This window comes from Stigmatopora nigra, chromosome 17, assembly GCF_051989575.1.
Source record: "Stigmatopora nigra isolate UIUO_SnigA chromosome 17, RoL_Snig_1.1, whole genome shotgun sequence".
NCBI classification, from domain to species: Eukaryota; Metazoa; Chordata; class Actinopteri; order Syngnathiformes; family Syngnathidae; genus Stigmatopora; species Stigmatopora nigra.
Window position 1 is genome coordinate 10,397,501 of NC_135524.1, and position 27,469 is coordinate 10,424,969.

Here is a 27,469-nt window from a genome sequence, read left to right on the forward strand (position 1 = left end):
CTGGAGTGATATGGAATGTTTTTCAAAGTGCACTTGAAAGAACATAGTCTATTGTCCTGGCAGGAGGAAATATGCTTTGGCACAGGTCATATTGATGACTCGGGATATTACGGATTGGATAAGCATTGGTCAATGATACAACCAAATGACATTGCTTTCTATTGCTTTAAGGGCATGCAAATTAAGAGAACTTTAGCTTGAAATTTATTGCATTGCAATTATGGGGTTAATACGCCTGAATGTTACAGTGATAACGATTGGCTACAACAAGCTTAGATAAGGGGGAAAGGAACAATTCTCCGAATTCCAAAATCTGGCTAAGAAATAGACTATGTTAGTCGCTTTGGGTTTTGACAGGATGTGTTGGTGCATGAATTCTGGAATATTTGGGGAATTGGGGACCCCATATCTAAAACAAATTCGAGACAATTGTGTAAATAGGCTCTATTTGGCGCTGGATGCCCAAATTCTAGTGGGGCCTTTCATGGTTGTCTATGAATAAAATGGGATAGGCAAAATTCGACCGGAATTTGGAAATGCCAAATATGCTGATTACAGTGATCGAGGTTGCCAACCCTAATGTGGGGAGTGAGCAGTCCCGTGTTATTTTGGTTCATAGAATTTGGACTCAAGGCAACGTGATAAAGGCCGTAGACAGCGTCATGTCGCATAAAATTAGCGTGGAGGAATTTGTCTTACAAATGGGGGACATTATCTTATCACCTGGATGGAGTTGATTTGGATGGCCGCGTTAAAAGGTGATTGGCAGGCTATTAGAGGGAATTGGGATTTTACAAAAAACTGATAGGGGGCCATTAGGTCATGACGGCTGTGAATTGAATTTGAGTGCAAATTGAAGAAAAGAAAAACCTTAGAGGTGAAACTATTGCCACCTCAATTCTGGGAACAAACAACTAAACTGGTAGCAATAAAAAGTGTATAACTTTATGTGAAACATGAAGGTAAGGTAAGGTTTTTTTTTTTCAAACGGTTAAAATGCTACAGTGGGGGTGTGTGTTTTAAAGGACTGATGATTAGCGCATCAACCTTATGGTTCAAAGATTTACTAATGAATGCAGGGTGGATCCAGACCTTCCGGAATGCGGGGTATTTCTGGCGTCCTCAAGAATTTGTGGATTTTCTCCGGGTACTCTAGTTTACTCCCATAAAATGAAATTATGAATGCTCGACTGGTTGAACACTCTAAATTCTGTTTATGAGTGTGAGCGTGAATGATGGTTTGTCTTTTTGTGTTTTTTGATTGGCAGGCCACCGAGACAATCTATCATTAAAATATCAAGGTTGAAAATAATTTGAGAATTTGGAATTAATTTCTGAAATCGCCAATAGGCCTTGGGGATGGCGTGAGAGATTGGTAAAAACAAAACAAATTGGGACCTTAGCTTGCTTAGCTTGAGTCAAGGGAAGTCCTATGTCTCGACAAGGAGGATGGTGGCCTTGCTATAACGGCACTACAAAGGTTAAGGCATAACCTCAATGGGGCTGTACGGCCAAAACGCGGTCAATTTTCAAAAGCTACATATCCATTTCAAAAGATACATATGGATGTTATTGAATTAAGTAAGATCATTCCACGATATGGAATTCCAGAAACTATCTATAGTGATAATAGCACCCATTTTGTTAATAGAATAATTGAAGGAATTGGCACTAGGTTTTATATATCATTGCAAAACTATTGCGCCTACCATCCACAATTGGCGGCCCTTATATGAAGTCCTGTTTGGTAGACCTTACAAATTGCTATTATTCACTACACAATGACAATTGGATGATGAGGCAAATCTAGCAGACTACATGAGGAAATCTTTAGAAAAACGCACCGAAATTTAAGCTATGAGAGGGAGATTTTGCTTCTCAACAGGAAACGGGCAGAGTGACGGTAATTCCTGGAGACTGGGTGCTGATACACAGCATAAAAAAAAACATTGGAGCAACGCGAAGTGGGAGGGTCCATGGCAAGTGTTGCTAACCACGCCAACGGCTATCAAAGTAGCTGAGAGGGAGACACGGATGCACCTTTCCCACAGTAGGAAGGTTGTCTAAATTGAAACGTTTCAAGAGGAAAAATCCCTAAACAAAGAAAAAAAGTCATGTTGAAAACGATTATTGCTTTTGGGGCAATGAGATTAATGAGGATTGTGATTCCATTCCTCTCCACAGTAAGGTTGTTTTCTCCAGTTGGAGAGAAAGGCGGAGGCGTTTCAATTGAGGATACACCTTCTTACGGGAGCAACATTCACATTTACATTTGATTAACATTACCTACTAAATCAAATTTCTAGACATGCATTCGAGATTGAAAATATATATTTGGACTCGGCAACGTCCCGGTTCCCATACAAGGGATCAATCTATGGTGTGAAATATGTGTGGATTGGGAAAAGTCTTGATGCAGAAATTGGTCAAGATTGGAAAGCTTGGACTGACATATTAACTTGTGAAATTTATTTCTGAAACAGGGATTTCCCAAACGGGGGATAATTGGGTGCTGTGTAAAGAAGAGGGGCAAGCACTATGTGGAGCTACTTTTGTAAAAGGGTGGTCTCAATTGAAACATTGAGGGGACGGGTAAGATAAACTTTCTGACTTAATAAGATACGGGAAACACCAATATTGATTGGAAAGATTATTGCTCAGCAAGCAATACCATAAAACTATAGGGAACTCTTTTATATTGGGTTTGACGTCTCCATATGCGAAAGGGTTTCAATTGAGACTAAACCATCTTACAAAGGATTAGAACAAACTACCAGACAAGGGAAAATACGATCGAATCTAACGCCTCCCTCAATCACCATTCTTTTCGGAAAAGTGTTTTTACAAATGAAAAAACGTGTCCTACTTGTACAGAAAAATATTGGAACAGTGTCTATCCTGTTACGCAGTAAATGGGAAGTCAATTTTTCCACAGTTTAATCATTTTACCTGCTTAAACCTTACAGGGATAAATGAGACGTGGTGTGTCGGCATTTTAAACCAAACTACACCCCTGATACCACGTTATGACCTATGGTGGTGGTGTGGTGGAGATAAATTATACAACTCCTGCCGAAACGCGGCAGGACTAGGTGCTTTGGTCTCACTGCTCTTACCGGTGTCTGTTTTTCCAGGAGGAGATACAATTGGCTACTCAGAAATCTGTTGTGGTGAAGGGTCTATTGGGGTAGACCTGCCAACTGGGTTAATAATTGTTCATGTCGAGCCAATGTGGCCAAACTGGTTTTACAATTGTTTGTTAGGACAGTGGAATGTAGGATAAGCCAACTAGCTGGCCTTACAATTGTTTGTTCGCACTACAAATTGTAAGATAATCTCACTCGTTCTTAACCTGCTCCTGAAGTTGTATTTTCAGACCTATCAGGGTCCCTCCCGACATCGTCGAGCGGCATGGAGGGAAGGAGATCCAACATAGATTGATGCGATTGGCATTCCCCAAGGCGTCCCAGATGAGTATAAGCTGGCTAATCAGATCGCAGCAGGATGGGAGTCCCCAAACAAAAATGTGGATGGGATAAATTACCTGCATTACAATGTCCAAAACTTGGAAATTATACTGAACAGGGATTTGTGGCCATAAAGGAGCAACTGGCAGCTACCAGTCTGATGGCATTCCAGGATCGCATAGCGATGGAGATGCTGCTTACAGAGCAAGGGAGCGTGTGTGCAAAATGTTTGGAAAACAATGTTGCACCTTCATACCGAACAACACGTCACCCAATGGGTCCCTAACCAGGGCCATTAGTGGCCTGCAGACCCTAAAACCGCACTATGAAAAAGCATTCTGGAGTAGAATTATCCGCTTCACAGACTGGTGGGATAAGACCTTTGGAAAATGTAAGGATTTGGCCATATCTGTTGTGTTTTCTGTAGCCATATTTGCTACTACCTTGACATTGTGTGAGTGTTGTCTTATCCCGTTTGCGCTCCTTGCTAACTTATAACTTGCCAACTTATAACTACTGCAATTGCCCCTACAAATTCTTAATTACACGAATTATATCTCTGCTTATGAAACGTACTGGGGAGAGCAGTGAAGTCCAGGAGTATGGTAATTCCGAGGACGAATTGGACGAAAATGATCATGTTCTTTTTCAGGCCAGCCATGTGAGTAAGGAGTAGTCGGGAAAAATCGCAGTCACCCGACATTTCCATTTGTGATTACTAAGAAATGATTAATAACATACATATTATAAAAACGGGGGAATGTTGGGTTTATTCTGTATTACTATTATACATATGTGTAGTAATTCATTTCTTTGTTAAATCATTCTACCTATTGTTCGGAAAGTGCTCGAGGTCATAAACAGCCTCACGTGGACTTATCCAAGGACTGTTTATCCTACATTTCACCCAGTATCGGGCTCTGAGGGCTGTTGATCAGGAGGCAGCAAGGACTCGGGATATCTGCCACTTCCATAAAACTTGTATAGTGTGCATACCTCGTGACGCACTTCAGGATTGTTAGGTCAAATGAAGGCTTGATTGTTTTAATCCAAATGAGGGTTGGTTTTAGTTTCCTGTTCTGTTATTGTTAAAATGCCTTAAATGTTCTTATAGTTACAGATGTTGTTTTTTCTTACGCATGTTGAATTAATCAACAACCTTAAATTTGTTTTGATTTATGGCCTTAAAGCCGTACGCGACTTACTGTTCGAGAGGATACTTTGAAGACAAGTTGAAGACTTGTTGCTTTGCTGCATCTTCCCTTAAGGTCCTTATCCACGATGCAATCTATTTAATTAAATGTCAATAATTGAATAAGATGTCTGCCTGCAGTGATTGATAATAACATCAGAAGGGTAATTATTTATGAACCTATCAGCCATTTTCCAGACGGACTTTTCAAGAAAAAAAGCTGGACATAAAGAAATGTTGGACACCTCCAAAGCAAGCAAGCCTGTCGCAACCGGGAACGAACATTTTCAGCACTAAATCAAATGAAAACATATGCCAGAAATAAGATAGGCTCGAATCCAGGTCGGTCCACCAGTGTGGAGTTTGCATCTTCTCCCTGGGCCTGCCTGGGTTTCCTCCGGGTACTCCGGTTTCCTCGCACATTTCAAAGTCATGCATGCTAGGCTGATTGGACACTCTAAATTGCCCCCAATTATAAGTGTCGGCATAAAAGGTTGTTTGTCTCCTTGTGCCCTGCGATTGGCTGGCCACCAATTCAGGGTGTCCCCTGCCTCTGGCGCGAAGCGATTCAGAAAATGAGATGAGATTAGGATTTTGTGAGATAAGTGACAACAAAGACAAGGCATTATTGAAACTTCAATGGTGAATTTCTATTTATTCGCAAGGGAATAGACGACATCTTGTGATCTGACTCCATCTTAATTTAATTTGAATTGAAAGGGGGGCATGAGAACCACTAAAAAGGCCTTGTGATGCTTCTGTTTATTATTGGTTCTAGGCCATCAAGCAAACTACCCTGACAGTCTGAGATTACTGATGACACTCACAGTAAATCCAAGTACGCCCACAATGAAAGCTCATTAGCTTGTTTTACTGACTGAAACGATAAGTGGGCTCTCTGTCAAGCACTTGCTATGACAGACACAGATCATGCACAGGCTCTCTCTCTCACTGGTGGATGTAATCCAGGGATGGGCAAACTATTCCACAATAGGTGTGGGTTTTCATTCCAACCCATAAAGAGGACACCTTTTCTCCTATCTGATGTCCTATGAGTGGAATCAGAGGATTCTTCTTTTCTGCAGAAATCTCATTGGTTAAAGTATCTGTACTGTATTGAAGAAGAGAGCCAGGACAGTCATCCGTTTACGTCTTTTACTTAGACATCAAAGTACACATGCGCGTAGCAGGTTGGAATAGACCACATCATCCCCCTCTTAAATTTAAGGCAGTATATTTTCAAAATAACCCATTTTTAGGTTCATCAATAGTTCTACTTCAATACAAGATAATATAAGGAAGACATCAGAGTGCATATCCAGCTATTCTTGCAAGAAGAGAATCCATCTTGACTCGTCCTCGTCTCAGATGATTCTAAAGAACCGGATTCTCTCCTGCCCATTTAGTTGCATTCGAATCAAAACAATTAAGGTTATCTATTTAAAACAATTGCATAAGAGGTAACCCGAATGAACAATTAAGGTCGGAAATAAAAAAACAACTGCATAAGAATTTGTGAAATATATTTGTATTCTTATATTTAGTCTTGCACCCTTTTCACTATGATGTATTAAAAGTTACTAGAATATAATTCAACTTACACCTATAGCCATAGCTGAAATGAAAGCCTTAGCCAACACCATGGCCCAAGATCACTCAGCCGTAATTGGGTATCACTGTGGTCGTGGTTACAAACCGGATCAATGTTCTCTATTCAGATTAAATTTGCAACTCCCTTTCTTGCGGGTTTTACTTCTAAACTGTATCTTTTCAATGTGTGTAATCCTTGGTATGAAAGTTATGATTCAAAAACCTAACCAGCACACGCTGGTAGCTTACAGTGACATACAGTTTCACAGCATGACAAACCTTGCCGGAGATTCTAGCACTCCTCCAAAGTGTGACGAATCTCTGGATGTCGAGTTGTCTGGGTAAATGTACTTGTCTTGACTTAAAAATTGTGTTCGCTCATTAGGAGGGACGTAGAGGAATTTTTCTCAAGTACCAATGAGTAAACTTGAGTTTTTCGCTTCTGCCTTGACAAGTGATTTTGTTATTTTCCATACCCTGTTGAGTGACTATTAAGGATATTTGTTTTCTAAAACCTGCAGAGGAGGTATATAGATTGGTGAAAATGAAAATTCTTTCAAAGTAACTTCAGGGGGGATATGTGAAATATATTTGTATTCTTATATTTAGTCTTGCACCCTTTTCACTATGATGTATTAAAAGTTACTTGAATAGAATTTAACTTCCACCTATTGGTTAAAATGTGCACTACACCTTTTGCACTCCACCTCCTTCATTTGTATTAACGCTTCCCATTTTTATGACTTGTCTTATCTCTAATTAAACCTCCGTTGAAGCAGCTTTTCGGTGGGAGATAGCTTCGAGGAGCTTGGAGAGTAGTCACACTCTCGGGCCTCAGGATGGTCCACTCCCCCGCCTCTGCAGACGCGGCCTTTAACTTACATTCCATCTGCCTCAGTGTGTGTTCCTGTGTTCGAGTTTATTTAAGTGTTGGCCAGTAGCACCAACAGAATTAAAACAAGCAAGCATCCATTCAGCAAAACTGCATATCAGGTAAAGCGAGCAATACTTTTAAAACAATGGCGAGTATTTTCGGATGTTGATTCGATATCGCCATCTGCTTGCTGAATCCAAGTCCAAATAATTTAAGAGTCCTTCCCAAATCTTCATTCTGAACTTGCGACTGGGTTAGAAGTTGAGGTTTCAAAACAATTTTGATAAGTCCAACTTGATAGACACCTTTCAGGGTTCAAAACAATCGACAGTCCTCGAAGCCAGCTGCAGAGGGGAGTGAACTTGTCACTTCACATCCTCTGTGAGCTGATACTCATGAAACTCAAGGGGCAAGGTATTAACTATCTTCTGTTTCACTGGCTGTGTAACTGATATGTTTTCCGTTGTCAATAACTTCTAGCCACTACACCAAAGCAACTGTTGGGAATCATCTTTCTCACTGTAGTGAGTTTGTCGGACTGCATGCTGTTGTGAATATGGACAGATCTGATCTCTTCGACAGTCTGGAGAAGACTGGTTCTCCTTCTCCAGTTTTAACAGTCAACTATGGATCTGCTCACTTACCTCCTCACTTCGAGTCTGCCGCCCCTGAAAGTTGTCATTAGCTTTAGACAGTTGTTCTATCTCGCATTCTAGGTGCTGAGACGCCTCTATGCTCCTGAGCTAAACACAAAGTATTCTTTTTATCCTGCAGGGTGGCTAGTGTTCCAGTGGGGTGCTGGGGGCTGGCTGTAGTAATTTCGTTGAGCAGAAGGTGGCTGAGGGTCCATCATTGGTCTTCTAACTGAAGGTGGGGGGTGGGACTGAGCCTGGAACATAGGCTGCTGTAGTGTCTCTTTGATCTGAGCTATTTCAGCACTGAGATCTTTAAGAGAAGCAAAACTTGTCTTCTGTTCGGTCAACTCCGCTTGTACCTCAGGGGACGTTTTTGATTTTTCTTCTACTGGGCGATTAGTAGGTCGTAGGTCTTCTGGCTGCCCCTTGTTAACATGTGTCACTGTCTGTGGGGAGCTGAACTTCTTTTTATTTCTCCTTTACACTTCATTAGCACATGTTATATATAACCTGTTCAGTAACAGCTCATCCGAAGTTTTACAGTCTAGCAAGAGAGGTTGCATTTCTACCCAGACATTGTCACTCTGCAGCCCAGTAAGTATTGCAAGCACATATGCTGGACTAAACTTTGGTCATACTGGAGTCCTGATTCTGCTTCTCGGGATGCAAACAGTACCTTCTGCCTAAGAACCAAGACTCGCATTAAGAAACTTTGAGGATTCTCTTCGATATGCTGCACCTCTGAAGCTAACTGTATATAGAGGTCGGTAGCACTCCTCTCCTGAAAATGAGCGCGAAGGATGCGGTTGTGGGAAGAGTGAGGTTAGGTTTTTCTTCCAAGTAATTTTGTAGCTGCAAACTGCGGGAGATAGCTTGCTAACTGCATCAATGATTTCTGCATAATGGTAAGCCCTATTCAGTCCATTTTCAATTTGATGAACAAGGCTGGATAATGTCAGCTTGTCCTTTTAGCCTAGTTCACTATTTGGCCGGCAATTTTGAAGTCTTTGCGCCAGTATGGGCTTACAATGTGAGCCACTAATGATAGACGCGATTTCCGTTTAACACTTCTTAATATGTTAAGAAAATCACATATTACCAGCAGGTTATTTTCCGTCAGATTATTCAACGTTCCTACCACCTCTTCGTGTAACTGCTCCATTTCATCGACGCTGTAGGAGTTCTGTTGACTGTGCAGGAGTGAACTCTGAACTGGCACATCTTTACTGTCTCTCTGATGATCTCAGCTTGGCCTCAGAAGACAAGTACTCAACTGCCAACTTCCAGTTCTTCTTAAACAGCAACACTCCTCCTCACTGCCATCTGCCTGGTTGTAGTGTTTGGATTTAGCTGGCCCAGAATTCAGTGAGCAGGTCATGGACACTGGTCATCTAAGCTGCAATCCCAGCGGTACCTCCAAATGTTGCACCCTGCATTTTCTTATTGCTTGAAACACAGGGAGAAATAATCACACCGTGATGAGTTGTTGTCCTCAATCCAACTTTTACTGTAATGAAGACAATCTATCGTGTTTGCCAAGCTATGTGAACTGAGACACGAATAATCAAATTCTGATTCAGACTTTAACATGGCACTCTTGCTATTTGGATCAAGGAATCAATCATCAAACACTGATAAACATCCAATCCAAACCTAGGTGTAATCCCCAACATGCAATCATTAATAACTTAAATACTTTAGCATGTCACTTACGCTATGACAGAGATTGACATAACTGTCACCCCAATAAAGGGAAAACAACAACAAACAAACAAAAAAACTTCCTAAGATAGACACAAATGTCAGGATATTTTATTTGATTTGTGGACAACAGGGAGCAACTATCATAATCAGCGACATAAGGGAAAATTCTGGGACTTCTGAGAGATTTAGTATGTCTGTAGGCCTGTCAGCGAATCACACTATTTCACGGGAAATTAAAAATCGGGGGAGCCGCCCACTTGCCCCTCAGGATCGGAATCAGGGAGCAAAATCTGACAGAAGAGGTGGCCCTGTGTTTTACTCCCCAGTATGTTACAACTATGCCACCCGCCCATAGTACCTACAGATTACGAGAATGTTATATACTTTGTCACTAGGGGGCTCTGTAGTATTACAGAATGACACGAAACAACTTTTGCTCGTGAAGTCTCTTGGCTAAATACATTGCCTAATATCTGATTGGCCCAAAAAAGTACACGCATGAACGCCCTGAAGCGTTGCACCCCGTAGAAAGAAATTTTGGTAAATGAAGAACATTTCTATTTTTTTCTCGTAAATGTAGTGTAAAGCATTAGATGTGTTAAATAGTGCGCATGCGTTTACTCTTACCCAGCAGCAGGTAGACTAAACCACCATGGCGGCGAGAGGCCATGTGCAAGACCCCAACGACCGTAGACTTAGACCCATATACGGTGAGCACAGGCCGGCTTGAATGGACGCGGGCGCAAGTATGTTTTACTTGAACTTTGGCGTACTCTCTCTATGAAGTGGACTGCCCCAGAGCCGGACGGGCGGTCATTTCGTGGCCCCTCCACGGGCGACCACGAGCTCGCCTGCCCGCTTCGCCCTATGACAGCCCACCTTCCCGGTCGGGATTGCTCCCACCACCTCCGTTTTCAGACGGAAGCCTCCCGATGCTAACATGAGTAAAATTCACACTTAAGAACGTGTCCGGTTTCGGAGATGTTTCGTTACCTTCTCCGGGTCTAATGGGAGCTATTTTTGACAGCTATCCACGCGGGCTAACGTCTCTGCTAAAACGTTTTACATGGATTTGGGGTCCTATTGCTGTTAAAAAACACATACAGGCACGCATCGTTGTCCTCCGCTTATCCAGCGCTGACTGACTAAAGTCAAGATTCTATGGTTGCGTTCGCAATTTGAATTTTTCGGCGCGTTTTATTGCTCGTTGATGGGGAAATGATTAGCATAGCATTCCACGGGACAATGCTTTATGTTCAGTCTGGTAACTGGCGTGAGGTCACTCATCTTCAACTTTGGGCATATCAATTATGTTTGCACGTATTAACTGCCAGAACCATGTGTACTTGCAGGATACATGGTTAATAATCATAATTTCTCACCAAAGATGTGACCGCCCCCATATATTTTAGAAATGCAAATGATTAGCTGTTTATATTCTTGGATGGATTTTTTTTAGATTGTTTGAGCTCGTTCAAGTATAAGCATCACACAATTTTAGAGCTGCCAACCTCTGTCGACCCCATTTCAGGAGTATCCTTGTCCCATTTCCGGAGTTTTATGTTTTCATCAGGAGTGAATGTGATTCGTGCAAATCTGATCTAAAATGTAAAATAAAAACAACAACAACCCCAAAACAGACAATTTTAATCAAAATGTTATTATCGTGCTTGGCTTATTCACAATGCTCTCATCTCATTTTCTGAACCGCTTTATCCTCATTACGGTCGTAGGGGGTGCTGGAGCCTATCCCAGCTGACTCTGGCATAGAGGCGAAGGACACCAAATCGGTGGCCAGCCGATCGCAGGGCACGAGAAGACAGACAACCTTGCACACTCGCACCCATACTTAGGGGCAATTTATAGTGTCCAATCAGCCTAGAAAACATGTTTTTGTAATGTGGGAGGACGGCATGCTCACCACTCACGCCACCGGGCCAGCCCACAATGCAGTTGTGTTACCGAATTCATCCGGTTTATAGTGCAGTTGAATGAAATGCGTCAGAAAGAATGATGAAAGAGGTGTGTATTACGAGGCATTTAAATTGGAAATTTGGCACTTTCCGAAATGGTTGGTTAAAAAATATACATAAGTGGCAAATTTTTAGATTTCCGTAGTCGTCCGTAGTTCTGAAGTTTGCATTGCTTGTCCGGAGAAAACTCTTGACATTCTGGAGACGTTGGCAGCTCTGCAATTTCCACACGATACAAATAACAGCCACATGATGGAGAAAAAAAGTTAAAGATCATAATTTTTCATCTGCTCCTATGCTTACTTACAGTGTTGCTACTAATACTGCGCTTTGGTTTCTTGGGATTGGTTGTGTAAAATGTTCCAATTCTGACTTGGGTATTGTTGTCGTTGGCTCGTGACCTTGTACCCAGAAAGCCATATGCTTCTTTTTTATTCTGGAGGATTCGAAGATAAACGGAAGATAAACTCTGCATACACTTGTGAAGAACATAATGTCTTGGCTACCTTGAGTTTCCAGTTATCTCTACAACTCAAGATTTTTCTCTGCTAGAGTGATTGGAACAGATACTTCTTTGTCACAAAAAAACATCCATGAAGTTGGATTGGATTGGATTGGATTGGATAACTTTATTCATCCCGTATTCGGGAAATTACATTGTGGCAGGTAGCGAGAGGGTGATTAGACAGAATAAACAGCATCAATCATTAAAATCATCAAATCATTAAAACATAAAAGCCGCAAAACACAAAACGAACAAGAGTGGACAAAGCTACCGTGGCCGCCGGCTGCCGCTTAAACAGCGCCATTTGGTTGCGGTAACTGAATCGGACTCAAAAAGACATTGTAGAGTTGGACAAAAACTGGAACCCCACAGAACAGCAAAGCAAAAAGCACAAAGTACAAAGCAAATCAAAGTAAATGGAATCATCAAATCATTAAAACATAAAAGCCGCAAAACACAAAACGAACAAGAGTGGACAAAGCTACCGTGGCCGCCGGCTGCTGCTTAAACAGCGCCAATTTGGTTGCGGTAGCTGAATCGGACTCAAAAACGACCTTGTAAATTGGGCAAAAACTGGAACCACACACAGGAAGTCTTCCACGAGATGGGGAACTGCTGCAGACTGTGACCAAGGTGGAGAATACGCTCTTGCAAGCTTATTTGCACAGTTACTCAGTAGTCTGAAGCTGAAGAAAACAGCAGCAGGGCAGAAAATCTCGACTCCGTCGCTGTTAGGGGCCTACAACTCTTCCATCCCATCCCACGATGGAATGGTTGGTCAGAAGCGTTGCCTCTTCTCCCAGCACTTTTGTCCAGCTCCAGACCTCCGGCGGTACCGAGGTGTTGCTCCTTCTGCTGCATATTGTGACAGATAGTTCCATGTGTGTGACAGCGTAGGCATGGCTGGCTGGTCCCCCGAACAAAAAAGAAGTGGCCGAAAAATGCCAGGCTAACAGAACAAGGAAAGTTGTAAAAACATTAAAGTAAAAAGTATAAAGTACAAAGTAAAGTAAAAAAGAATGCTTTAGGAAATATTAAAATGTCATTTAAAAAAAGATAGAAGAGCTGTAAAACATGAAAAACATAAGAGTCTGACACCCTTGGTGCAGAGCTACTGCCACAGGCTTCCGCTTGAACGGCGCCATACTTTTATAACTTTATTATGGGTTAACAGAAAAAAAGTGATCAAATCTGCTGGGTCAAAAATATACATTGCTCAGGATAAATGGATGGCAATTTGGATGAAACTTCAAATAAGAAACCCAGACACTCGCATAAGTTTATTGGTTTGCATTTGACAAAATATCCCATATTGAAGACGTCTCCAAAAGGACCGACATTTGCACATTGCACAAAGTTCAAATGCAGGTAAGGGTGCTCGGACGTTTGGTCGCTGGACTTTTGGTCCCTTTTGGTCGCCGGTCAAATGGTGACAGAGAGTTTACTGTTGAAGCCAGGTCTCAAAATTATATTCATGAGAGAGAGTTTAATATCTAAGAGTGAGAGTTGAATATCTAAGAGAGAGAGTTTAATATCTAAGAGAGAGAGTTTAATATCTAAGAGAGAGAGTTTAATATCTAAGTACTGGTTAATATCGAAGTACATTTCAGCGGCGACCAAAAGACCAGCGGCAACCAAAAGACCAGCGGCGACCAAAAGACCGGCGACCAAAAGACCGGCGACCAAAAGACCGGCGACCAAAAGACCAGCGACCAAACGTCCGGTCACGGCTGGTAAGGGACCAGCTAAAAACTTAGTATAAGTTAGTTAGTTAATGTTGTTGAAATTTGAAATTGCCAATAAATGATTAACAAATTATACATTTTTAACTTTTTATACTTATTTTGATTATGCTGGACTTTTCAATAATTTGCTAAAATACTTTCATTTAATGTAAAAACATGATAATAACAGTTTGATTTAAATTGTTCTACATTTTCTTTACATTTCATATTGATTTTGTGTGAATCGCATTAACTCCGGAAATGGGACAAGAGTACTCTTGAAATGGGGTCGACAGAAGTTGGAAGCTCTGGGTGCCTTAAAAAGCTAATGTAGAATCCTGGCCCTGAATGGTGCAAAAAATGTTAATTTCACAAGACCAAGTTTTCCCCGGGAGGAAGAAAAGAGATGCTAACACAATGGTCGTCTGGTGTAGTTAATTTTGCCTGGCCGCTTTTACAAAAGGGGAAACTGCATTAATCTCTGCATACATTTGTTCATTTGTCACCCCCCATGTTAACTGGAATGGATGTCTATTGTCTACAGCCAATGATTTCACACTTTGTTTTTCCCCAGACTACCTTGACAATGGCAACAACAAGATGGCCATCCAGCAGGCCGACAAGCTGCTAAAGAAGCACAAAGATTTGCACTGTGCCAAGGTACTTTTGCTTGCAATGATAGACAATCTTAGAAAAAGTAAACTAGTCCTTCACTTCAAGGATTCAACTTTCGGGGCTTCACTGCATCGCAGACTTTTTCCGATTCATATTAAAAAAGGTTCGTTAAAACCTACATTGAAACTCGCAACTGCAAAACATTAAAAATGGTGGACGCTTCATCTCTCAGCGCCGAAGGATATTCAATAGGGGGAGAATTTGCGTACCAGATATCTTTTTAAGTGCCTTAGATGGCTTACGTCTTTCCATTTCCTCTTGTTACTAGTAGAAAAAGACAATTTCTTTGATTCGCCGTTGGAAATGCCTCCTAAATAATGACGTTCTATATGCTAAAGGCGTAACGCCATAGCGGCATAAATGGTGTTCTATTGTACATAATTAGGCTGGTAGGAATCTTGTTAGTGTTAATGGGGTCCGACGTGCGGTTAAAAGTGAGACACGGAAGTGAACACTTTTACCTTTGGAGATGCACGCGTGTTGGATTGGATAACTTTATTCATCCCGTATTCGGGAAATTTCGTTGTCAGATATAGGAAGGGCATTTTAGACATAAATAGATAGGTAATAGGTAAGTTAATAAATATATAGATAAATAAGCGTGTTGCTGAAATATTTCACTAGAAACTGGCCGAAATAAGTTATCTAATGACAATTGCAGTTTCCTTCTTTTTTTCATCATAAATGATGCGGTAGCACTGTATGGCACCATTCAATTGATTTGCAACCTTTGTGCAACGTTCAATATTTGGGTGCTGCTGCTCGATTGCTTTGTTTATAAATGGTACTGACGGTCGACCAATTCAAGTTGTATTCCCGTGCAATGCTCACCACTTTCTCACACGCATCAAACTTCTTTATTATTGCCACTTTCGTTTCAAATGAAATGGCTTGCCTCTTCCTTGCACTTCCCTCACTAGAAGCTTTTTGCTTTTCACCAATCATATTGAATAATGGATGCACGAGATATTCACTTCCACAACTTCCGCACTGCAGCAAACTGGGCAGAGGAAGGTGGATGCTGGGTGAGCTGAGCTCTGAAGCGGCAGGCGTCGGTATTAGCAGCGGAAAGAAGCACTATTCGGAAAAAGGCGCGCAATACAAAATCGAACATTTTTCGACAAAGACGCAATTTGCAGACACGTTGGTACGTACCTTTGTTCGTAACTTGAAAGTTCCGAAGTAGGGGAGCGTCGGTATAGGTGTACACACATACATAAAAAAGCACATTTATACATACACAGTAAATGCATGTACGGTAGGTCTTAACACTGAAATACAACTTCAGGAACATGTTAAGATAGAGTGAGATCAATTTAATAGGAAATAGGTTTATCACCTGACTGCAGAATGGGGAGAGAGCTCAAACAGCTGTGAACACGCTCACAGTCATCCTCGCAACTCTCCGAATGAACAGTGGGTCAGTCTTTATATAGGAAGACAGGGTAATATTTCTAGGACAGCGATGTAAGAAAGAGATTATGTTAACAAAACTTTGGGCTAATATGGTTAGACATTTGCAAGTTTAAGTTGTATGCAAATACGATATTTTTATAGCTCACGCAAACTTCCGCAGCCAGTCTTATATTGCGCGATTTGAACAAACAATTGCAAAACGAGTTGGCCACATCGCACAATACAAGCAAACAATTGCAAACCCTGTTAGCCAGCTTATCTTACATTTCGCAATGCGAACAAACAATTGCAAAGCAAGCTAGTTAGCCTATCTTACATTCCACGATTTAAATAAACAATCATAAAGCGAGTTTGGCCACAAGGCGCGACATGAACACACAATTATTAGGACAGTTGGCCAGTCTATTGCACAATTCCCTCCTTTTGTGACTATAAAAACATCAAAACTTCGCTGTTACTGATGCTACTTTGAATGAAATTCTTCACAAATACCTTCAAACTGGAGTTTGGACCGATCAGAAGGGGTGAAAACCCCCACGCAGTTGAGGGAAAATTCCTCCCTTGACCCCCCACTTTGGACAATTGCTTCATGGCGCGGTGTCTCAGAATAGGAAAGACATTAATGCGTGTCAGACAGTAGCACAACATCAGGGTCAGATTGGGATATGGAATGTTCTACATAGCCTGCAGCGCATCATGGACCGAGCAGGATGCGCCGGCAGGAATGAATGTGCAGCACAAGTCTCCCACCACTGCTCACACACCTCCCCGCTGGGCGGCTACTCTGTCAAGATCAAGGCGGCCCTGGCCAATCACCTGGGCCATGGCGGCTTACCCGTACCTCTCGGCCTTGCTGCAGCAGGACTGACACGCCGACACAGGCCCGGAACCTGCAGTCAATGGTCTCCAGATGCAGAGCGTTCCTTGCCACTCCCACCCAGGGGAACAGCCATCAGGATTTTGGAGGAGACTGACGAGTGTTTGTTTTTGAGGGGGACATCGTGAGCTCCAACACTCGTTCATCAGCTTTGACGGTGGTGGCTAACTTGGTGAAGTTAGCGTTAAAAATCACATGCTTAGGTCCGTCCCAACTTGGCAATGACCAGAACCTTTTTTTCATCATCTTGACGAGTACCAGGTCGCCTGGGGACAGGACTTTCTGTGTGGTAGACTGAGAAGATGTCGGCAGATCATTTGCATTTATTACAGTTCTTTCTTGGAACATTTTGCATAACCACAGAGTGAGAGAATCTGTTTCTCCCATCTCCATCACCAGTCTGAGTCTTACTCAGACTTAGTCTTACTCGTCTTTCAACGAGTCCAGCACTTTTGGAGCGGCAGGCGCAATGATACCTCTGGTCGATTCCAAGATACCATCCCATAGCTTGGATCACGCGGCTCACGAAGCGAGCATCACCATCACTCCAATTGACTGGTGGTATTCCATGGCTTTGAATGATCCTTTGGCGACTGTCCTGTCCGCTTTCTTGAATGGGCATATCTCAACCCACTTGGTCAATGATCACCAGACAGTACCTGTATATGCCATTTTGGTTCAGCTCAATGAAATCCATGTTCAGAACCTCAAAGGGATGTCTTTGTTTGCCTTGTTCCGCACTTGGGTTGTTCATTGCCTTGAGAGTTGTGTCTACAGCAGTTGAGACAGTTTCTGCAAAAAAATTAATGTAGGTTTGGGGACCTCTGGGACTATACTATCCCTCCTGTTGGGACATGGTTCCTCCCATGGCTCAATTTGGCAATTACTTCAAACAATTGTGGGACGCATGGTTTGTTGGCATAGAGGCCGTTCTCGCGTTGAGTGGCTCCTTCCGCCTTCCAACGCAGGCTCTTTTTTTCTGGTCATTTATTTTAATCCTTTGTAAGAAGGTTCAGCCTCAATTGAAACGCTTTCACCATTTTTGCATATGGAAACAAAACCAATAGAAAAGAGCTCCCTATGGTTTGATGGCATTGCTTGCTGAGCAATAATCTTTCCAATCAATGTTTCCTTAAAGATTTTTCTTTTCTTTTCCAGTGCCCCCAAATTCAAGTTCACACCGCAGGTTTTATGTTCCTTCACGTCATGTTTCACATTTGGAGTACTACTGCTGCATTTTCATCAAAAATTTCATTTGAGGAAATATTTTCTCCATAATTTTTCACCGCCATCCCTGAAAAAGGGCTTTTTGGGGATTTCAGAAATTGATTTCAAATTTCTAATTCCTTTTCCACCTTGATATCTGATCGATTGATTATATCTTGGAGATTAGCCTATCAAATACACAAGACAGACAACCATTCACGCACACACTCATAATCAGAGATCAGTGGTCTGAAAATTTGCTGTCCTTTCAGCAATAATTGTTCCCAAAGGAAACGGGTCAACATATTTTTGTTGACATCAATTGTTCAACCCTTATGCAATCCGTAATATCATTATTACTCTAATCGTCATTAATGACCCACGCCATGGCATATTTCACCCGCTCAGGACAAACCAGAGAAATTATGCCTATCCTAAGTCAATCATTTTATGTAAACCAGCCAGGTACAACTTACTTAATTACTTGGATGAATGCCATTTCTGCATTGTTATTTTCATGTTTGATAGACTTAACAACCAAATAATTCTTAATACTTAAGGTCTAATTCGCAAATCACCCCATATGGCTAACCCACCCAAGGATAGCTAACATCGCTTGTCTCACCCCCACCAAGATGACATTTACTTAAGATAAGAGCCATTCTAAATGGGGTCCCTAGCTCGACACTCTCAATGGAGTCCCTGACTCAACACTCTCAGTGGAGTCGCTGACTCAACTCTCAGTGGAGTCCTTGACTCAACACCCTCAGTGGAGTCCCTGACTCAACACTCTCAGTGGAGTCCCTGACTCAACACTCCCAGTGGATATATATACACATACGTATATATAAGCACATATATACATACATACTCTTTATACTCCTAATACTCACTCAAATAATCACACTTCACGGAGACAGAAATCAAAGGGTGAACTCACAATCTTCCTCGTTCCATACCTGCCCTGGTTCAGAGGGACCCGTCACCAAATCACCAGAGCGGCGAGGGAACAGCCGTCGGGTTGACCCTTTCAATGGAAAGAGAATGCTGTCAGCAGTCTTGGGGTTTGCACCTCCGCAGGCCCTTCTTGAACTATATCGTTCACTGCCCTCAGGTCATGCATACTTCACCGGCAATATTGGCGGGGTACATTAACTGTTTGTTTCAATTAACACACCTCCTTTCAAAAGCCCTTCGATTGTTGGTCTAATGCAGTGCTTCTCAATTATTTTCTGTTAGGCCCCCCCTAGCAAGAAGAAAACTACTCGCCCCCCCCCCCCCCCACTTCCCACCGTGACTATAAATAAAATCATTTTATAAAATTGTTATAAGTACAACATTTTATCCTTATTAACATTAAAGAAAAGGGAAAAAAGAAAGAAATATAGTCAAACTTACAAAGAATAACTTTATTAAATCTTGTTTTAAGTCTGCAACAGAAAAGATTTTAAGTGCATCAATGCCTGAAATAAAAAATAAATGAGAGCGCCACTGCCAGCTACTGTAGTGGATGCGCAATTACACTTTATACTAGTACGGCCAAATAAAATCCTGTTCACCGGGGTTACACGCGCCCCCCCCAGGTATCGCACCACGCCCCCCCCCAGGGGGGCGCGCCCCACTACTTGAGAAGCACTGGTCTAATGCCACTTTCTCATCAAAGTTGTATCACTATGAATCAAATGACCCTTCAAAATCATTCCAAAATCAAAATTTTCTTACCAACCTAATCTTACATAAAGTGTGTTTTGATGAATTTATGCCTAGTCATTTCCTGTGGCACACAGGACCATCGCTCCTGGCACACCAGTTCCGCAACATGGTGATTGGGAAACACTGGTCTAAAAACCTTTTTATTCAATGGCTCAGATGTTAACGTTCATATAAAGTAATAAGCGGCATTAATACATTTGTGAGTTTAAGTACAAGTAAGTTAAGAAAATATGTACTATGAAGAGGATTATGGACGCTTGCGCTTTTCTCCTCAAACTGCCTTTTTTGTGCCCCACTGCTCCACAGGTGCTGAAAGCCATCGGGTTCCAGCGGACGGGCAAGCAGGACGAAGCCTTCTCCCTTGCACAAGAGGTGACGTCACTGGAGCCTACGGACGATAATTCCCTCCAAGCGCTCACCATCCTCTTCAGGGAGATGCATCGGCGTGAGTGCATGTGTTGCACCCTATATTTTCATATTGCTTGAAACACGGGGAGAAATAATCACACAGTGCTTAGTTGCTGTCCTCAATCCAACTTTTACTGTAATCTTTACCAACATAAAAAAACATAATATAAAATGACACTCATATATAAATGTAGATCTATTAGCAACACTTTAGAACCCAAAACATGATGTACAATTGCACTCGTTCCATAAACGGTCATAAGTTGTGTCACCTTTTGTTTTTACAACTTAGAGAAGTCCTTAACTATTCAGCAGGGCAAACAATGAAATCTCAATAACATAGCTTCCTCTGATACGACCGTCATACACTGCATAGTATAATGCTAACGATAATGGTGGCCGAGGGTAGCGTGCTAAATGCTATTCGTTGTGCTTTACCCGAGAATCGCACATTCACGCACACACATCAAAAGTAAATAAACATTACTAAACATTATCTTCTTTCTCACATGCTAAACCACTGTATCTTGCAAACCACAAACTCAACCGGCCTCGACAACAACCAGCATACTTTGAGTAACAGGGAGAAATAATCACAAAGTGATTAGTTGTTGTCCTCAATCCAACTGTTACTGTAATGAGGAAAATCTCCAGTGTTTGCCAAGCTATGTGCACCGAGACATCAATAATCAAATACCGATACAGACTAACATATTACTCTTGCTATTTGGATCAAGGCATCAATAATCGAACACTGATAAACATCCAATCCAAAACTAGTTGTAATCTCCAACATGCAATCATTAATAACTTAAACACTTGCACTAGTATATCACACATGTTACGCGTCACTCTGCACTGTCATGCCTTGAAATCACTCTGTGCATTCCAGCCGAGTTGGTGACAAAACTGTACGAAGTGGCAGTGAAGAAGGTTCCACTCAGCGAGGAGTACCACTCTCACCTATTTATGGCATATGCCCGCATCGGCGAGTACAAGAAGATGCAGCAGGTATGACCCACCGCCTCCTCAGTGCCTCTCTTAGCCACGGTTAATGGAGGCACTACACTGTTGGATGAGTTAGCCGAACTTACACTGTTAGCTAGGTTAGCCTTGTGTACACCTCCGTTAGCTGATCCTGCACGTCCCTTTACCGGACTTAGAACTTTTAAAGATGAATCGGCGGTGGGTTACTCTGAGTGATTTATGCGGGCCTGCAAGTCCAATAGCCGGACTTTCAACTCTTGAAGCTGAACCAACAGCGGTTAGTAAGTCCCAGAGTGATTTTTTTATCTTTGTTTAAGAAACCTCAAAAAAAAATCTCAAAAGGCATTCAACACCATCAACTGCCAGATATTGCTGACTAAACTGCCTAGTTTAATTTCTCACCAAGCAGACTAAATTGTCTGTCAGGGTACAAAATCTACTATGCAGAATAACAGTCTTGGGGCACCGCATGGGTCACTGCTTTATCCACGGACACGCACTCGTTACCGAACAAACCCATTTAAATTAACTTGGATTAATATATACAGACACACTCAAACATACGTTTAATGTAACTTAACACAAAACTGAATTCTAATTTTGTTTTAACCTTTTTTTTAACATTGTTTTACGGGTTGACTCCACCCGGAAGTTAAGCCGGAGTCTTCAAAACGGACGCATCAAGAGTTTTTGCCTTCCCTTCAAAATATTTTGACAATGACGCGCACAAAATTCATCACAATACAATAACACGCAAACATTTGCCAGCTTGTCAGGGTGCCTCTTTTCTACAAAATCAGAAAACTCTTTCCACTTCGCTAGCATGTCTTTGATATCATTTGTAGTCGGGATAGGTTTGTACCCCCAGTAGTGTCTTCTCGTCAGCCATCATGAATGTCCACCTGGGCAAAATTCCAGTTTTGTCGCAGTTGAACACTTCCTGGGGGATGTAACTTTCCTGGGTGATTATCGAGGCAAATGTGTTGATAAAATCCACCGCGGTTTTGGAATTGAAACTTGCTGCTTCCCTGTGTCTAATAACCAAGTGTATTCCAGATCCTTATTTAAATTTTTCAAACCAGCCATGACTCGCTTTAAAGCGTTCTAAAGATGTTGAAGGCTCCCCCTTTTCAGATCCTTTCGTTGTAATCAAATCCATGTAAATTCCGCTGGCTTTTTCACATATAGTTGACCTGGTCACGCTATTTCCTGCTAACCCAAAACGCACCACCACAGTTATATATTAAAAACACAAACCACTAAACTGGGACAATTCTGTTAAATATGCAGATAACAACCTTACGGTGTTTACTTGCATATAAGCCGCTTTTTTTGGACCAATAAAATGATGACTGAATCCAGGCTTAGGCTTATATGCGCATAAAAACACGACATGCACAAAACTGCAAGTTGACGTCGCCACAAGAAAATGGCGCCTTGTCGTCACGACGCCATAGCAAGTGACTGCTCCCAACACGGTCCTTTATTTATAAATAGAGAAAAGATAGAGATAGAACGCTAAGCAAAATTTATTTTGACGTCTGTGAATGAAATTCAGGACTGAAAACGTACGTATCTTGCATAAAAAGTGTTAAATCTCGCATTCCTGTCACTGCTCGCTCGGACACAGCTACGTGGCCATCTTAGCTCGGGCGCTGCCATTTAAACCTAGTAGTTAAACGTGCTCTGAATGGCCAGACACGTGTAGCCTTGATTTTGAAATAAAACAAAATTCCACTTAGATTTTTTGTTTTTGTTTTATTTTTTTGATAGGGACAACTGTTGGAGTAATATGAACTATCGAAAAAATTGACATATTTTGACCTTAGAAGCAATCTGACTGCCACATCTCAAACTTTTGGTAAGAAAATTGTAATTTCTGCATTTAGAAAGCATCAGGTTCTCATCAAGATTGACATTTCTTTTTTCAAATTGAATAATTCGATATTTTGCATTCACAGAGACAGGCGAAATGAATTTATGAGTACAGTATCTCAGAAATACCCCTTGTAATGTTTTTTCTTAAGATTTTCCCTTCAAAGTAAAGTACTCCCTATTAAATCCATGAATATGTAGGTGAAAATTTAGATTGACTGTGGCGGCTTATACGGGAGAAATTGTAAAATAAAAAAAAATATCAGTGGTGTGCCTTCAGCCTTCAAGGCCTTCCCTGATGGCCTAAGAAATATCTGAATCCTATATTATATTTTGTCCATGAATACTTGATAATAATTCCACATTGTCTGTTCGCTTCCTTTCATTGCTTTCGCCCTGGTTGCACTGCTTCCACATGTGCGTTTTCATATTGAAGAATTTAACCAATCCCATTTCAGCCATTATTTGTTGCCTGGGTCATAAATCTGCCCAGATCTGTGCTGTGTTTGCGAAAGTCCACAATTATTTCTTTAGTTTTCGTGGTGTTTAGTGTGAGATTGTTCACCGAGCACCACGAAGACAATTTGTCGACTTCCTCTCTGCAGGCCGACTCATCCCCTCCTGAGATGAGTCCGACCACAATGGTGTCATCGGCAAATTTGATGATGGAGTTAGACTGGTGGGTTTGTGTACAGTCGTATGTGTACAGGGAGTACAGAAGAGGACACAGTACACACCCTTGAGGGGAGCCAGTGCTCAGTGTAATGGAGAAAGAGAGGTGGGGACCAAGTCTAACATTTTGTGGTCGGTTGGTTAAGAAGTTCTTTATCCAGCAGCAGATGGAAGAGGATAGTCCAAGGTGGGGGAGTTTGTCAGTCAGAATGTCTGGTATTATAGTGTTGAAAGCTGAGCTATAGTCAATGAAACGCATCCTCACGTAGTTCCCATGGCGCTCAGTGCTGTGTGTAGAGCTGCGGCGATGGCGTCCTCATTGGATCTATTTGCTCTACAAGCAAACTGGTGAGGGTCTAATGAGGGTGGGATTGTATCCCTGATGTGGCAGGTGACCAACTTTTCAAAGCACTTCATGATCACAGGCGTAATTGCAACAGTTTATTAACAGTGACATTGTCAGTGCTGATGTAGTTTGCTACATTGTACATTGTCTTCGTAGTCCTGGAGGTTTTGGTGTTCAAAAAGTTCCCCAATGGAGTGGGAAAAACAGTCCTGGGGTTAAGAAACGGCGTCCTCGGGCCATGTTTTTATCATCTTTATTTGTGGCCTTGTTAGCCTCCGGAGTGGAGTGTATGAGGGGGTGAGGGAGCAAGGTGAGGAAGGGGCTATATAAGCATGGTTGATGTTAGAATAAACATGGTCTAGAGTTTTATCTCCTCTAGTGTGACACTTAACGTACTGGATAAACTTAGTCTTTAAACATGCTATGTTGGAGGCACCGGTGACAATAAACGCTCCATTGGTGTGGTCAAGCAGCTGTTTGTTTATAGTCGTTAGCAAGAAGCTAAGTGCCGTGCTCACGTTATCCTGTGCGATGTAAACATGCATTACAATGACAATCGTTAGCTCTAAGTAGATAGAAGGGCCTGCACCGTACTGCCAATAGCTCTAAATCAGGAGAACACAGAGTGTTAATTATCCTACTGTTGCAGCACCAGTTGTTGTATATGTACACACATCGTCCCCCCCTTGCTTTTCCCGGATTCAGTCGATCGATCGTTTCGGTGTAGCGTGCGGCTAGCTAGCGATACCGCGGCATCTGGGATTTGCAGGTGTAGCCACGTGTCCATGATGAGGATAATGTTGTAGTTCCCGACAAAGCTGTTGGTTGCAAGCTGAAGTTCCGAATCGTTCATTTTGTGGCTAATGGATCTGGCGTTGGTCAAGAAGATACACGGAAGCGGTTCTCAGCTTCCTTAGCTTAGCAGTTAGGCCCGCACCGAATCTGCGCTTTTGCTTTCTTTCCCTTCGCCGTCTCCGTCTTACTCTGAGTGGGCTGACAATCCACGTAGGTCTCGATGTTCTCGGGATATTGTAGGTTTGTTGGTAATCTGTTGTGATGGATATATCGCATCTCCTCCCGAGAGTAATTAAATCTTGGCGACTGTAGAAAAAGTTTGCCTTGCAAATGTTAGTAAATAGCGATAAGAGTGAGAAACACCAAATTGGAGAACAAAGAGCCGCTGCACCTGTGCGTACCGCCATCTTGAATCCGTCATTAAATTGAATAATTTGATATTTCTCATTTCCAAACACTGGCATATTAATTTCCTTCTGATATTGACCCTAATAATGTGCTTTTGATTCATACAGTATCTCAGATTTACCATGTGCGATGATTTTTCATTAGATTTTCCCTTCAAAGTAACACATTTTTACTCCCTATTAAAACCATTAATATGAAGGTGAAAATTGTGAATCAGGGGGCGGTTGATACGCGAGAAATTATAAAATTCAACAATTTGAAGGGTGCGGCTTACGTGCTGGCGGCTTATATGCGAGCAAATACGGTCAACTATACTAGCCAACTAAATGGCAAAAACATTTCAATTTCCAGCAGAAGGATTATCTGATTCCACATAACAGTGGAATTGAAATAATTATTTTAATGGCAATAAAACATGACCATTAGCTTTGAATAGGTTGGCAGTGAATGAGTTAGTCGCTGTGTTGCAAGGGTGAGAAAATGGCAGGGGTTTATTGCCAGAAAGAAAAAAAAATTGAATGGCGTCTTTTCTTCTTTCATCCTTCAGGCAGGAATGGCCTTGTACAAAATCGTCCCCAAGAATCCCTACTACTTCTGGTCTGTCATGAGTCTAGTCATGCAGGTACGTGTAACCTTGTCATCTTCGCTGTGAATCACCAGAACTTTTCTTTGAATGCCATAACGATCTCCTTCAGGCCATCTCAGCACAGGATGAAAATCTTTCCCAAACCATGTTCCTCCCCCTGGCTGAACGCATGGTCGAAAAGATGGTCAAAGAGGACAAAATTGAAGCAGAAGCAGAGGTGAGAGGACTGGGACTGAGCTAGTATGTCAATTTGCTCGTATCTCAAATCAACGTTTCCCATAGAAATGAACTAAATACAAATTATTTAGTTCCAACCCTCTGGAAAAACACCAAAAACAGGATATTAACAATGGATAATTGAATTAAAAACGTTTTTATTTGTTCCTATCCACCATCTATTAACAGAGTAACAAATAACTAGTGGTAATTATGTTTAATACTACTAAAATTAGAAAGATTTTGCGGAGGGGAAGGATTGACAGAGAGACTTTTGGCACGGCAACACGCTCATAACATAATAAACACATTTAAATTAACTTGGATTATTATACAGACACCCAAAAATAAATTTAATCTAACCTTACACTAAATTTAATTATAATTTTTTTTTTACCTTCTCCCGGCTTTCTTGGCTCTATTTGCGCCACCCCCACGGCAAGGCATTACTGTACTGCAACATTAATCGGTCAACGTGTGAACCAGCTAAGTCTGAATTGTAACTTTGAACCTTATTTACATTTTTTTCCATTTGAAAATTCAAAACATTTCTTAAAAAATATTTTCCATAGAAATTGAGACAAAATTAAAATATCAACATTTTATTTCCCCTTTTTTCCAAATGAAATAATTCGAAAATTAAAAAGCCTATAATTACAAAATGTAATTTCCCCTCAAAAATATCTGGAGTTGCAATCAATATCCTGAAAAATAATAACTGATGTGTTTGTAAGGGTGTTAAAAATCCTTGAATGCCTGGGGTCTGTTGTTTTCTAGGTTTGAAACATGCTTGTGTAACGTGCTTCGGTTATTGCTGCTTCAATATATTGCTGATTTCTATATCTGGGGAATTTTTAAAAAAATGTTTGTATTCATTCATTCATCCTCTACACTGCCCATCCTCGAAAAGTTTGTGGGTCTTGCCCGGGCCTAATCCAGCGGTCTTGTGCGAAATTCATACTACACCCTAGACTGGTAGCCAGTCAGTCGTAGGGCGCACAGAGAGACAAACGACTCCCAATCATACCACCGCCTGCGGGAATCAGACTTAAAAATGCATTGAGGTCTTATGCAGATCTGAACATTTTGTCTAAAAAGAACTATTAAATGAGTGAAAATGGAATCGAATCAAACATAAGTTACATTAAAAAATCTTTATTTAAATTTATACATTTTGGCTTGTTGTGGTGTAGTATAATATTAGAACAGTCATACTTTTACTAACAAATGCCTCTAGTTATGAAATTTTCAGATTACTAAAACTTTTTATATGCAAAAAGATCTAAAATACAAAATCGCCCCAAAAGTAAAGGCATTCATTTTTCCATTTTTTATTTTCTGAACTGCTTTATCCTCATTAGGGTCGCGGGGGTTGCTGGAACCTTTCCCAGCCGACTCCGGTCCAGAGGCAGGCGAAGTCCCGAATCGTTGGCTAGCCGATCGCAGGGGACAAGGAGACGGACAACCATGCACACTCACGCCCATTGGCCCATTCCTCCATGCAGATCTCCTCCAGAGCAGTGATGTTTTGGGGCTGTCGTTGGGCAACACCTACTTTCAACTCCCTCCGCAAATTTTCTCTGGGGGATGAGATCTGAAGACGGGCTTGTCAACTCCAGGACCTT

General features: G+C 41.6%; 1 protein-coding gene across 3 annotated transcripts in view; it reads left to right on the top strand.

Moving 5' to 3' along the window:
- Positions 1-9,980: 9,980 nt before the first annotated feature.
- Positions 9,981-27,469, top strand: part of naa25 (N-alpha-acetyltransferase 25, NatB auxiliary subunit) — a 154,492-nt gene continuing 137,003 nt past the window's right edge. For 2 of the 3 annotated variants that reach the window (XR_013329390.1, XM_077737183.1), the window contains exons 1-6: positions 9,981-10,172; positions 14,239-14,324; positions 19,858-19,996; positions 20,852-20,970; positions 25,590-25,664; positions 25,738-25,845. Coding sequence is in view for 2 of the 3 variants with exons in the window: in XM_077737183.1 (XP_077593309.1) it covers positions 10,115-10,172; positions 14,239-14,324; positions 19,858-19,996; positions 20,852-20,970; positions 25,590-25,664; positions 25,738-25,845 (585 nt within the window). In the remaining variant the exon portion in view is untranslated. Of the gene's footprint in view, positions 10,173-10,215; positions 10,407-14,238; positions 14,325-19,857; positions 19,997-20,851; positions 20,971-25,589; positions 25,665-25,737; positions 25,846-27,469 lie in introns of those variants that run through there. The other variant, XM_077737184.1, reaches the window with a different exon arrangement.